The 14,620-nt window shown below is 45.6% G+C and overlaps 1 protein-coding gene across 4 annotated transcripts in view; it reads left to right on the top strand.

The window, feature by feature from the left end:
- Positions 1-14,620, top strand: part of LEF1 (lymphoid enhancer binding factor 1) — a 70,896-nt gene that overhangs the window by 34,861 nt on the left and 21,415 nt on the right. For 2 of the 4 annotated variants that reach the window (XM_040597906.1, XM_040597913.1), the window contains exons 4-6: positions 6,511-6,643; positions 10,705-10,795; positions 13,055-13,138. In XM_040597906.1, coding sequence (XP_040453840.1) covers positions 6,511-6,643; positions 10,705-10,795; positions 13,055-13,138 — 308 coding nt within the window. The remainder of the gene's footprint in view (positions 1-6,510; positions 6,644-10,704; positions 10,796-13,054; positions 13,139-14,620) is intronic. The other 2 variants (XM_040597931.1, XM_040597922.1) reach the window with 1 other exon arrangement.

A 14,620-nucleotide genomic window follows, 5' to 3' on the forward strand; every position in this document is an offset into this window, starting at 1 on the left:
AAATGGCCTCCCGTTGCTGGGTTGTGAAGCAAGACAGAAAGACTGCGCCTTTTTTATTTGGCTTTCATAAACCACAGTATTCCTAAGCCCCTGTTTCCTGTGAGCAGGGTGTTCCTGTGGGCATGCTTTCCCATTGCTGCTCCTTTTAGCTTCAGGTGAGGCTAAAAGTAAGGTTACAAATCCACCACCCCCATACCTGCTGTGTCATTTTCCCAACTGTACCGTCTAAGGATTGGAGGTTTTGAAAATTAAGCATAACATGATCTCTGCTGTCAAAAGCCTAGGAGGAGGTTGGCTTTGGACATAAACCTATTGCTCTAAATAAATGATTTGGGGACGGGGGGAGAGTAACTTGAGCTCTCGATACATCAAGCTTGCTGCATCTCTGCAAAGTTGTCTGTGGAAAGGGATTGTGTGAGAGCTCCCAGGGAGGGGGCAAATTGTGCAGTTATTGCTGGTGTTGCTGAGATTTATCTGTTGGTAACCAGTTCTGGCCAAAACACCTTAGTGTTACCTCTCCTTCTTCCACCTCTGGTCCCCCTATGCTTGTCCGTGATGAAACTGGACATGAGCCTGGTTTTGTCATTGCTGTAAAACTGCGTGCTTCTTGGTCTTGCATTTTTATTGCAACAGCTGGTCAGCAAAGGCATAAATGCAGAGTTAGTTTATCCATTAAAATGCTACTGCTATTTTGAGAGGACAACTGAAATGGCTGTCTTCTGGGTTTGCTAAAACCTTCTGCCTGAGGATGATTTCAGGGCTCTAGAAACTAGAAATTAAATAGGCTGAAAAGGGCATGGATTTTTCCTGTCTGTTCAGGTCAAGGTATCCTCAAACCCTCCAACAAATCAATGGTCCTTTTATTTTGGGGTACTGCTGTAGCAATAGTGGAAGTGTTTGGGTTTTTTTGAGGAGCTATCTGTTACTGTGTTTCCCCCCTGAATTTAGCATTTGCTGTCAAAAACTTGAAGCCATGTGTTTTTTAAATTACCCTCTCTTTTAGGACCAAAAGTGAATGCATCCATTTCCCCATCCTTAAGTTTTGGGTTGGATTTTTTTAATTGGTTTATTTTAGTTTGAATTGAGAAGACCATCTGCTAGTGCCTGTGCCCAGCACACAACTTGTTGACAGGAGAGGAAAAGTAGACAGGCTGGGGCCTTTCTCGGCATTTTAGAAGCAGCTTTGTGCTTAAAGATAGAGGAAAAACAAACAAAAAAACCCCAACAACTGAGCACCGCTTTGAGTGTTGACTCAGGGATGTTTGCATCTTGGGTGCAGGAGCTCACTTGCTCGCAGCTCTCTCCGAACCTCCCTGCCTGTCCTCCTTTGTAGATGCGCATTCTTTGAAGGGTCGTTAATTTAATATCTTTCTCTGTGCAGCAGCTGGAACAAATGGTCCCCCCAGCTCCAGTGGGAGCTCCTAGCCGCCTGCCTCGCCCAGTGCTGACCTACAGGCATTTTTGCCATGGCTGTCTCAGGCTTTTTATAGTTTTTGCACACTTGTTGCATATAGGATACCTTACAGGTGCAGGCCTTCATTAAGCATTAACTAGCTGTTCGGGGAGGGCTTGGGTGATTGTTGGTTTTTTTTCTGGTAGTCTTGCTTTTCTTCAGAAGCATTTCAAAAATGAAGGAAAGCTTCATGGATTCAGACCAAATCGGAGATGCTGTGTTTCACCACTAGCTCACTGGATATTAATTTAAACTGTCTCAAAGTGTACTCCTCAGATGAGAGGACAGGCACTTGTTTAAAATGGTGAGTAACTCTGTGACTACACATACGGCATCGCCAGCGCAGAGCACTTGCAGGGATCGCCCAGCTGCATGGCAGCAGCTGTACCAGTGCCATGGCTGGGGGATTTCTTCCCCCCATCTTTGTCCTGCCAAAGTGCCTTGATTACGGTTCAAGCCTTACCTCTTGCAGACTGTGACTGCTGTTTGCAAGGGAAACGTTTGCTCTTGCACTGACTTGTGCAGTTGTTCCTGCATTACTTTGACACAGCAATTGTTTTAAACCAACGTCCAGTGCAGAGCGAAGCTCCTGCTGGGGTAATGCCTACTGCTGGGTCAGGATCTTCTTCCCTGTCAGCTCTTACCCTTTCTCCACCATCATTATATTAGGGATTTGGGGTGGGTTTTTTTCAGGCCCATCATAAAATCAAATAGCAGCCTCCTCATAGCACTGGCTGGCCAATTAATTTGGCTCCTGCTGTTTCCAGTACATGTATATTCTCCCAACTCTGCCTGTTTGCCCTGTTGGTGTCCCTTTAGGGGACCATCCCCTGCCTGCACTGCCTCACCTTAGCCTGAGCAGATGCTCAGGAGAAGTAAAATATACCGACTGTGAAGGCCCAACCTGATGAGCAAATGTCCAAGCAGCAGAAATGACCCAAGGAGGGCAGGGAATAGGTCTCGTGAGTGTAAGGCCAGTTCCCAAAGGATGCTGCCATTGGCTGTGCTGCAAGACTTTGCGTTAGGACTGGAGACCTGGTGGGCCAGCAGCCTCCGAGGAGGCCACCAAAGTTTGCTCACTCAGAAGCGAGTGTCTCTTTGAGCTGGGTTCCATGGGGCGCAGCTGGGTGTCCGTGTCCACAGGCCAGCAGGTGCAGGTGTTCCTTTGCTGTTAACCCGTAATGCTCATAACAGGTTATACTGTGCATGACAAGATGCCCTAAAGTGTAAGGGAAGGTCTTCATGATTGTAAACCACAGGTCCTCATTTTTAATTATTTTTTTCCAAATTGCAGATCTTGAGTGAGGCTATATATTCAATTTCCTTTACTTTACAGGTTGTGTGAAGAAGCTTGGGCCCAGAGTTTAATGCAGGTGACTAAACTGATGTGATGTGGTAGTACACTATGTATGCTACGTCAGAGCCATGTTAAGAACCATTTCAACAAACATCCAACTTCTTCAGATTGTCTTGGAAATGAGAATTGCCTCCTCATCTGCTTTATTGTTTCTAGGTGCTACTTAGGTACCAGCTTAGATCAAATTATGTTTTGGTGGGTGGGTAAGTATCGTTTCTGTACTGAAATATTGAAGAACCTCCTGTAGGACGATGGGTAATTATGTAATTGTCTCGTTGAAGGTGTGTGGACTGATTCGGTTTTGCAGGAGAAGATTTTAAGGTTGTGTTGAGGAGAAAAGGTGCTCTCCAAACCGTGCCTATATGAGACGTAAATGTCACCGGTGTGCCGCAGAGAGCTGTGGCGGTTGCTGGCTGAGTTGGCAGTGCTGAGTCACGGGGGACCGAGTTCCCCCTGCATGGACGTCATGTTGACCCAGGGCGGCGGTCACTGTGTCCAGGTCTCTGTCAGTCACTCCAGTGTTTCTGCAGCTGTATGCACCATCTTCAGAGGATTTGGGGAGGGAAATGCAGGAAGGATGCCCTGGTTTTGGGAGGAGGAGGAAGCCTATGGGCAAAGACACTGGGCTGCGGTAGGAGGAGTCTAATCAGCGCTGTCTGGTACCTCAGCGTGAGATAGGACTTCGGCCATGTCCTGCAGCCCTGAAAAGCCTTTGGAGCTGTAATGCCTGCTGCGAGCAGTACACAGTGAAAGGGGCTTCAGCGTCATCCCCCGTCCAGATACCCCCAGGCGAAGGGTGCAGGCCAGCATCTGTGGAACTGGCTGGAGTGTGTGGGGCCGGTCTGCTCCTCCACTCATCCCAGCCTGGGGTTGGGAAGATTGCGAGGGCGGTGAGAGGGGCATCCAGCTCTGCATATGAGATCTTGGTCTCCTGCCCTGAACCCGCTCTGGGAGGACGGCCCAGGTAACCCGTCTGGGTTGACTTGTAGTGCAGGTGCCATAGCAGAACCTACTTGCTCCATAGGGCTTTTGGAAAATCTGCTATCAGGCTCAAAACTGTATTTTGTGTGTGGTTTCTCCTTGTCAGTCCCTGTGGTTACCTTGGTGGTGGGGCTGTAGGGGATGGGAAGGCACAACTTGTGCCCACCAAGCCCCAGTCTAGTGGCACGCCTGGGTGCCCGGCGGGATTTAGAAGCCAGAACTCCATAAGCCCTCCCAAAGTGGTGTTAGGGAGGTCTCAGCCAGGCCCGAGAGCATTATTATTATTAATTGTTTTATTATTATCATTATAATTATGCTCATTATTATTATTTATTGTTACTGTTTCTTGTTCTTTTTTTTTTTTTTTTCCAGTTTCTGGCTCTGCAGACCCCCAAATGCTCTTAATGGAGATACAGCCCGTTTATATGTTAATTTTAAGCCTGCTGACAAGCGGTTTGCTTTTCTCATGACTTCTCAAGGTTCCGTCGCCCATTGAAAGCTGCTGCTGTGGGCTTAGGGGATAAGGTGCCGAGAACTAGAAAATAAAATAAAATCTGCAGGGTGCTGGAGAGTGAGGGGGCACAGGGGCTGGCTTTCTTGAGGTACAGATGAGTGATTTCTGAAAGCAAGTAACCCTGATACCAGGGGTGTGCATGACAATTACACTCAGTATAATACAAAATGTTAATTACTAAATTTTGAGAAATTAATGCTGATTAGCAGCTCTGTGTGTGACCTAAATACATTTATTGCTTGATCTTTATTCATAATATACAGTTTATTGTTGATAAAGCAATTGCTGAATGGTGGGCTGGCCCACAAGTCTCGTGGCTGAAGACTGAGGCCCGATTTGTAAATCATCTGAAATTTGTTGGCATCTGTTTTTTGTTGAATTTATACAGCCAGGGAAGATGAATAGCAGTTTGAGCTATCCCCTTTACAACCCAGCTCATAGATATTATTGAGAATTCATATTGCTTTTATTATTTGGTCACAAAAATGGACCTAATGCTTGTTGGCTTTAAAACACCTACTAGCGCTGCTTTCTCTCTCCATCTTGCAAAATATAAGACAAGGCCGAAGCTTAAATTAAAATCCTCAGGTTCTTATCTCTTTCCCACAGGAAAGCAAATCTGTGTTGAAAACCGTAAAATTAAGAGGAGAGCAAGGATAGCATAATTTAGCAAAAATTCATGGCACCAGATTCTGAGCTATATGACTGGAGGGATAGGTCAGACATTAAGAAGATACTGCCTACTAATGCAAGTTCCTTAAGGTGGTGCTCTGGAAACAAGGCAAGCAGAAAATGCTGCACTGGTTCCCGTTTGCTCCCTTTCCTCCACTCCTACTGGCCTTAACAATAAATTGAGTTGTCCATTCAATAACCCTTCTGCTTCCAGAAGTCCAGAGAAATCCTGAGTTTGTACTTGGAGTATTGTCCTAACGTGTTTGTGCTGGGATTTCAATAGTGAACTCAAAGAAAATTAATTTCATTGAACTCCTTTTTTTTTTATTATTTATTTTATTTTTTTCTTAGTTCCTTATATTTGGCAGACTTTCCTTGCTGAGTTTTATCGGTATTTCTGTCTGAAGGACAGTTAATGTTTTGCCTTATTTTTTTAAAAAAAATTATTAAAATCCTGTTTGCACCATAAGTATTTTTGCTAAGGGGCAGGGTATCGTGGTGGGATACAAATGAGGAGTGCCTGTTACACGCTGGCATCATTGCTGCAGCTCGTCCTGCCACGGGAAGAGCAGCTTGTGTTTCAACCAGCATTTTGTCAGGGCAGATGAATCCCATTGTCTTGCAGCCTTGATCCACGAGTGTGATTTTGGGGGGTGTCCTGCCATCATGCTGAGTGTCCCCTCCCCTGTGCCTCTGCAGGAAGCCTGATGAGAAGCGTGCATCTTGTCCTGCATGGGCATTGCCTTACAGCACCCATTTTGGGATCCTCTCGGGTACTTGTAAGCACTTTGATTTCAGGCCACTGCCAACTGCTTATATGTCAAATTAGGCTTTTAAGGGTGTTTTTCAGTTGCGTACTACACAAATAAAGAGATTTCAACCAGAGTTTGTAAAATTGCAAGGGAAAAAACCCACCATTCCTTATGGCAATGGAGGGGTGGGGAGGCACAGCCTGTCCCCACCACTGCAACGCCACAGCCATGCAGGAGAGCAATGGAGAGGAAGAGTGAATTGAATGAAAGTTGTGATGTTCTTAAGGCTGGAGATGTGGCAAACATACACTTTAAACCTTTTTTTTTTTTTTTTTTTTTTTAATTCTGTCCTGTAACCGAAGGGTTTCTTCAGCGTTGCTGCTGGCTCTGCCATACTTTGGATACAGCCCTTGGTGCGCAGTGCCTGCCAGCCGGGTGTGGTGGCGGTCCTGCCCTTCAGCCTTTCCAGCCACTGCTTTTCTGGCCCCATCTCTGTATTTCCCAGATGCCTTTCCTCCTATTCCTGTCCCCCACTCATTTCCTCAACGCCCACATCCCTCCTCAGGCATCAGTGATTCAAGGATGCCAGTTCTGGCGGAAAACCTGGTTGCCATCCATCAGGCCCAATGTCATGTCTGTCTATCTGTTCCTCTCCCTTCAGTAGTGCAAATATGTAAAAATTGCATTTCGGAAATGTTGGGGTTTTTAGATTATTTTTTTTTTTAAATGCAGAAGCCCCACCTTGCTAACACTTATTTTATTTTTTTTTCTTCTCTTGCAGTCAAACAAGGTGCCAGTGGTACAGCCTTCTCATGCGGTTCACCCCCTCACCCCTCTTATCACTTACAGCGATGAGCACTTTTCCCCAGGGTCGCACCCATCTCACATCCCCTCAGACGTCAACTCCAAGCAAGGTGAGCCCGTCCATCCCAGCATGGTGGGGATGCAGAGCAGTGCTGGTGCCCCCTGTGCTGCTGATAGAGCTTTATTTGTAATATTTTAGATTTAGAGGGTGGGTTCCAGGCATGCATGCCTGCTTTCAGAGATGGTCGTTCTGCCATGATGCTGGTATTTAACTTGGCTGTTTAAATCCTCATGCTCTTTCTAATGTGATAATTTGGGCGTGCTTTACTCGTCAAAATCTTCTAAAATTTCAGTAAGCAGCAGCCAGTCCTCGCCATCCCCTGTGGGGCCCAAGGCTTGTAGCACGCAGAAACAGCAATCATCCCTCACCTTCTCAAAACCAGGGGAAAAGTACTTCAGCAGTGGTGTTATTGAAACTTTTCCTTTTCCCCTTTTACTGAAAATTGTATTTTATGTCCTTGTATCCTGGCTGTCTGAATTCTTCCATATGTCAGTTGGCATAACAGAAGCATAGCCCATAAAATACAGTTTTGAGCCTGTGCAAGTTAAGGCTTTGCAAACATGACATTTTGTTTAACCTTCTCGTGCCGGCTGCCTTCTGCAGAATGCATAGTTTTAGATGTCTGAGTTGTGGGGGTCAGTTTTCTCTGCACCCCTAGGACTCCTTAAAACAAAAGCAGCCCCCCAGATCCTCATCTGGGGACATCACACCAGCACCCTCCTGGTCAGTCTGCGGGCTGCCAGGGAAGAGGGAGCAACCTGTGAGGTGCTGAGCCCAGCCTGTGCCGAGAGTACTTGACCAGTGCCCCAGCAAAGCTGGGGGTTTCCTGGGGAGGGTGTGCTTGGTTGCATTGAAATGCAGGAGCTGGGGGGGATGTGATGGTGGTTGGGGAGGTGCAAGGGGAGGACTGACCCTGGCCGGCACAGGTCTGAGCCTGGGTTTGTGTAAGTGCCTGAGAAGGAGAAGCCTGCATGGGAGAGCTGGTGACGACGAGGGAAGCAGAGGGAGCAGAGGGTGTACAAAGGCGTTCACTGTAGTCAGGACATCTGTGTGTGGTCGTGAAGTCTGTCTGTGCTGGGGCTGGTCCTGGAGGGTGCCTCTCCCTGCCGTTTTCTGCCCTCGCATGTCCCACCATGTGGTGTGACACCTAGTTGACAAGATCGTGAAACTCTGCTTTACCTGGGCACACATCCATGGGCACAGTTGTCCCATTTATCTGGAGAGGTGTCTAGCCACCATCGTTCAGGGAGAGAGACCTTTCTTAGTTCTGACTTGCCCTGAATGCCTAGATTTTTTTTTGGCCTTGCTACACAGATAATAACATGGGCTACATCCAGAAAATTCCATGGCCCTGTGGCTCTGTGTGGATTTTTTGCTCTTTGCTGATTAGTTGGTTGTTGTTTTTTTTAGGGAGGGGGAATACAAAAAGCACTCTGCCTGGAAAGCCTGGCCTGTAAATACAGGTATAATATCTTTTTCAGAGTTGGAAGAAGCAAATGGAGACCTCCTGTCCTCATTTGTCTTCCTCCTTTGCATCAGTGCCCAGGAGAAGGATATTCACATTCATTCCTTGAAATCCCAGTGGTGCCACCAGTTAGAGAATGGGGTTTCCACTTCTTGTGCAAGCTGGCTGCAACGGCTGGGGCACACCCCGCTGCTGCAGTTCATGACCTTAAGTGAAAACCTCTTGCCGCATGATAGGTTTGCCCTCCTGCACTCCTTCTTTGCCTTTACCCCTAGTTTATTTTTGTATTCCTGTCCTGCAGACCCAAACCAAACATCTAGTTTGTTGTTTCTGCTGCCCGTTGTCCCTTCTGCCTTTTCTCGCCCCCTCTCCTGTCCAGCCCCAGTGCATCCCACCACTCACATCGCCATCTCCAAGCACTAGCCTGGCCAGGGGCTCTACCAGGGGGCAACCAGGGGCATCTCTGGTTCAGAGCTCATGTCCCCCCAGTGTTCCTGAAAGGGCTCTCGATCTCTTTGCTTAGTGTCTGGTGAAGATGGGGATGGGTAATACAGACTTCTGGTTTTGGCTGTGGCAGTCTCCTTTATGTGTGTGGTCTTTCTATACTCCCTGTTTCGGTGCCGCTGGCGTGTGGGAGCAGCCCCAGTGAAGTGGCCCATGCAGTTGCTGTGAAGAGAGGATTTATTTTTTTTTTCCATCAAGTCCTCTGCCAAACGCCTCCAACCATTGTTTCTGTCCTTGCCTCCCACCATGGATTTGGAACAAGGCACTGCCCTGGCACCCCAGCCCTGATGCCAGGGCCAAGGTGCCCTCCCTCCCACCAAAATCCCCCAACAGGGGTGTCCACAGCAGCTTGCCTGCAGTGCTACCTCTTGCACCCCAGGCACTTTGGGAAGGAGACACAATCACCACCTTGATAAAGTCAGTCACTTCCTCTCCTTTTTTTTTTTTTTCTTCTCTTTCTTTCTTTCCTTCCCTTAACTCTCTCAGGAGCAAGAACTTGCTTTGGAGAGCACTGGCTGTATGGTAGCTGTGCATGTTCCTGCTGGGCATTAGGTGTCTAGCAGCCCCCCATCAGGGTCCAGAAGCTTTGGACTAGTGATAACCACTGTGCATTAGTGCAGGGACAGCAGCGTTGTCTCTGTTGGTCAGAAATGCGGATTTTGTGGAAGGAGTGGCCCGGTTCCTTGTGCAGAACTTGGTCTGGCAGGGGCAAGGTCGTGCTGTCACTCCCAGGAGCATCAACCATCACCAGAGATGAGAGAGATGAGATGCTGGGCTTGTTTTTCACCTTTGGTTGGTTGTTGTTTTGTTTTTGGTTTTTTTTTTGCAGCTGCTCTGGAAGAGCATTCCCTCTCACATTAAAACCCTGGGGTATATAAAGTGTTCCCTCTCTTGTCAGCCACCAGCTGTTTTACACCTTTGAAAAGACAACTAGCCAGAAATTTGATCCTCACTCAGATTGCGGTCCCAAGTCTGAGAATTTAGCTTTTTTGAGACAGTAACACCACCAGTATTGTTTTCTATCTTTTCCTGTACATAGTCCTGAAAGATGTTCTTCAAATCTTGTAATTAAATTCAGTAGATTAAAATACAAACTGGGGGGGCAGGGGGGATAAATCACTGGCATCAATCTATAAACCACGTCTCAAGGTAGCGCACACATTCAGTCTTGGACCTTTGGAGCGTCACCACATAAATATTTAATACCCCTTTAAAGGAGCTGATTTAACATGTGAAGTAGACTTAACAATTCCTTCTGCTTCAGCCCCCTCTTCCCCAAACACATTTAAATAAACCGATGTCTTTGTGGCCTCTGCAACCATAATTCCATGTCTCCTGGGGGCACAAGGTTTAGGTGAAGAATGGAGACCACAGACCCTTTTGGGACGAGGATTAGCTTTAATCTTGAGGTGATTCTTGCAGTTGTAGGACTCTGTGTTCTGGGGAATGTGAGCTGATGGATCATTCCTGATGGGGCTCTTATTTTTCCATGAAATACTACCAATGCAAAACAGATTGACCTTGGAGCCCACAGGAGTCAACTTGATGAAGAGCTTAGTTGGAGCTGGAGTGACAATTGGAAGCCAAATGAATCATATCAAGTGTGACCAATACAGGCCTGAAAATTATTCTTAATTAACCACTGATCCTCTGTGGTAGCAAGTTTCCAAAATCTGTGAATCCATAAGGGAGCCCATGAAAATGTACGAGTAGCAATTTACCTAATCTAATAGCTCTACTGTAGTGCCTCTTTGACAACGCCTTATTTTCCTCTTGTTTCATGCAGTGTTAGAAGAGGTCCTTAGGATTTGATCGGGTTTGGTGAAACCATTGAGAGGACAGTATTGCCTAACGCGCTTTACAGAAGATCTAAACTTGCAGGGGTCCTTACCTGTACAGTTATGTGCTCCTTCCACTTTGTTTTTTCCAGTATTTCCCTTTGAATTGCAATATCATGTGCAATTTATCGTTTATAAAGGTGGCATGGGTAGCCTTTTGCTTTTAATGCTAACCAAGAAGGTGGTTATTTCTTATCCAGAACACTAATTCCATTGTAGCATTGGCTGTGTTAGCTGTGAACTGTAGCTCACGTGTAGTATTTTGAGGGGGAAAGTCATTCATTCTTCTGTGCTCTTTAACAGGCATGTCCAGGCATCCTCCAGCTCCTGATCTCCCTACCTTCTATCCCTTGTCTCCAGGGGGGGTTGGACAGATAACACCACCTCTTGGCTGGTAAGATCTTTTAGCTTCTTTTCAGACAAAGGTGCATGTTCACGCCATTCACTGTTGTTGAATCAATTGCAGCATTTACAAAGTAAGAATGTCGCTGCAGTAAGAAATTACTATGTTATTTTAGCTGAAAAGATCAAAAAATGGTGATCTTGGAAATGAATTGAATCTGTTTTTTGAACACTTACAGAAATTGAAGTGTGCAGATTTCACTTTGAAGTCTATATATTTCTTATGGCTCAGATTTGTGGCTCTTGGCATTCGGAAAGATAGCAGAAAACAGTTCTCAAGGAATTAAATGTAAATTTTTAATAAACAAGATTGCAATTACTAAGGGGAGGGGAGGTAAGAAGGAACTTTGAAGTGTGTGTGTGGGGAGAAATCTTGAAACTGCACCCAAATGGAGAACAAACTTTCGTAGTCTGCTGCTTTTTAGCTTCTGTATGGAGAGAAGCCTCTGCCATTGGGAGATTTCGCTGCTGTAGCTAATACTGGCACTCTCAGGATCTCTCTCTGCCACTCAGAGTGTCATTTTCCTCTTGGAGGAAACACGTGGTATTTTCAGAGTAATCGATTCAGCAGGATGCTTCATATCTGCTTGGGGTAGATAGGTACTTGCCCTCAGCTCTGGCGGAGAAAGGAATAAGAAAACTCAGCAACAATTTCAGTACTGTACAGTTTGTATCTTGACTAGTCTGTGCCCATGCAATAAGCGATGCAGATTTTTTTTTTTTTTGGTTTTTTTTTAATGTGTCTATGGGAGGGAGACATGATCCAGATGACAGCAGGCAGAGAAAGTAGAGAGCAGAAGATTGTGAAACGCTGTATTGCTGGCAAGTCTTTCAGGAAGTGTCACATACCTTTTTGGAACAAATGATTATCAGATACCAAGCTAAAATATGGAAGTATCTGACTCTCTATTTTTATATTATTACCCCCTGCCCCCATTTATTGCTGCTTGGGCTGACTTCACCACCACCAGGCAGTTCCTGGCATGCATTTTCCAGATGTGGTTAATCATTTCTTCTGAATGGTTTCTAGATGCAGAGGCTGGGGGGGAAGGAAGGGCAAAAGAAAAGAAAGGGAGAGACTAGATCTGGTCTTACAAGGCTTGGGGATGTGTTCAGTGGCACTCACCAACAGTGGGACATGCCCAGCCATCCCTTATGCTATCATCCAGCTGCCTTCTGTGCAGTAGCGCTGCTGAGACTTCCTCCACCTCCCCGCCCCAAGCACTGCTGATTTCCAGTAACATACACCAGGTGTGAAGCCTCTATCCTGAACTTTACGAACACCAATATCCCTTTTTTCACCCCTCTGAAAGCTGATCTGTCAGTCAGTCAGTCAGCGAGTAGGCTTGATGCATGTGGTGGTCTTTCTGGGCTGGTTCAGGTATTGGGGCAGAACCAGTATTTGTTTGCATTACCATAGCGTGCTACTTCAGGGTGTTCATCATAGTTGCAACCTGAACCATTGGTAACTGAAAGTAACCAAAATGTAATCATGATGATTAAAAACTAGAGTTCAAATGACAGGCTGCTAGCAAAATACTCTGTATCTATGGGAGTATAAAGGAGGTAAGAATTTCACCCAAGCTTCTTTTACTGGATTGCAAAGTTTGATCTTTAAGTATGGTTAAGATGGCCTTGTGTTTCTGTGGGCTTTTAGGTGGCTGTGGTTTGGGTTTTGTTTATCAAATAAACTTCTACTTTTTTAGAAAAGCTGGCCACTTGTATCTCACTATAGAAGATGCAAATGGAAAGAGTCCGTCCTAAGCTTTCAAAGATTTAATAAAACCGTTCAAAAGGTTTTCTAGCTTAATACTTCACAATCCGGTTTTGTGCTGATCTACGATAGAACTATTTGGAATAAGATACCTCTTTCCTAAGAGCTGGTTAACCAAATCTGATACCAGTGCTTTTGAAACTAGGTGAGAGTGGGACAGAGATGGAGGAGTGTGCATGCGTGTGTGTGTGTGTGTGTGCGCGCGCGTGCGTGCCCATGTGCTCTGGGGGAGGAAGGCTGTTTGTTTTGGCTTTTCTCCTGGGTGTAGAGCTAGATTGGGAATCTTAAATAGCAAGGGAGAAAGCCCAAAGTGTTCAAGTATTTGTTAGTTTTTAATACAGCAGAACTCTTGAAAGTTTTACCTGTTACTATTTATTTGTGACTAGTACTGAGTTCCCATCAAGTGCTTGTAACTCTAGAGTAACTATTGAATACCGTATCATATGATTGATGGGTTCCTTTCTTCTGTGACCTCAGGCAAGGTCAGCCTGTATATCCCATCTCGAGTGGATTCAGGCAGCCCTATCCATCCTCACTCTCAGTCGACCCTTCCATGTCCAGGTAGGTGTAGGAGGTGAATGACTGACTGGGGAGTAACTGTTGGCATTAGAGGGCAAGTTGGTCTTCTGCTTGCATCTTGGTCTGCCTTTGCTTGCTTTTCAGTCAGCTAAAACCTTATGCATACATTTTTATTTAACTTATTTGTGTATATACAGTTTGCCTGGATCCCACACTGGTCTCATTCAGCATTTTCTTGGCAGTCTCTGGAGTATTGCAATTAGGAGCACTGGTGAATTGTCAACAATTAATTGAGCTGTTTCATCTGAAATGAGTCATTAGTTCATTTCTAGATGCAACATATAGTGTGCATCCTTGGGTTTTGCTCATGCAAGTATGCAACCAGGTGGATTGTCACTGTAGTCTGTGTTCTCTAGTCCTAATTTCAAAGTCTTAGTAATTAGTCTTGAATCATTTAGGTATCGCTCTGTGTGGAAACTTGCTCGCAAGTAGGTATTTTATAGCCCAGAGCCACTAATGGCAGGGGATGCCAGCACAGTGTATTTGCACTGGTGTGTGAATCAGGCACTGTGTCTTTATGTCTAAGTGCAAGCAAGCAATGCTAATTGAGACCTGGCCATGACACACTCCAGACCTCCTCTCCTCTGCTTTTGCACTCTAAAGACAGCTTCTGCATCCTGTGCTTTGTGTACACAAGGTTGCAATATACCATTCTTGGTTGGTGTTTTGTGTGACCTGTAGAAGACACATCCTCTTGCACGAGGATTTAAGACAGGCCACTTGATAAGTGGTGGGTCCTCTTGCTTCTATTTGTGTGGACTCCTTTGGATTATCACTGTCCCTTCACTTCTTTACAGGGGAATGATAAGCATGTGCCTGTCAGGGTGACTGGGAAGAAAACCCATTCTTTCTCCATAACAAAATTACTTGATTTCGTTACAGGGCTTCATGTTTGCTTTATTTTGATGGCATGAAGGAGAAGGGCAAGGGGGCTAGGGAATGGAGAAAGGGGAGGCTGGATGCCATTCCTTAACCAGCACTCATTCAGCAACCCTTTGGGCCGTGAGCTTGCTTTTCATGTTAATAGTACTTCCTGCCAGTTCAAAATAAAGCATGCAGGTTTTCTGCTGTGCTTGAGCTTGCAATGCTCAGCACCTTCAAGATCTGTTTCAGCTATCCTTGGGGATGACCTGGGTTCATAGGGTTGGATGATTGAGTTAGTGATACTTCGGTTTTCTTCTCCATTTTCCTTCTAGTAAGAATGAAAGGAAGCTTTATTTGGAAGTCGCTCTCTCCACCCCCCCACCCCCACCCCTTCTTCCAGGATGCAGGATTTTTAAAATGTATTTTTATTTTAAGCATTTGAGGGAACGATAGTGAGTTCAGGTGAAGTGATGTTAAAATCTTTTAGCTTAAGTACCTTGAAAAGTAAGAGATTCCCTAGAGAGCCATCAGGGACTTCTTGAAAATACTCTTCTTCTTTTATTTTATTTGTTTCTGCATGGCAGTTCCCTCCTTTGCATT

Source organism: Falco naumanni, chromosome 1, assembly GCF_017639655.2.
Source record: "Falco naumanni isolate bFalNau1 chromosome 1, bFalNau1.pat, whole genome shotgun sequence".
Taxonomy (NCBI): Eukaryota; Metazoa; Chordata; class Aves; order Falconiformes; family Falconidae; genus Falco; species Falco naumanni.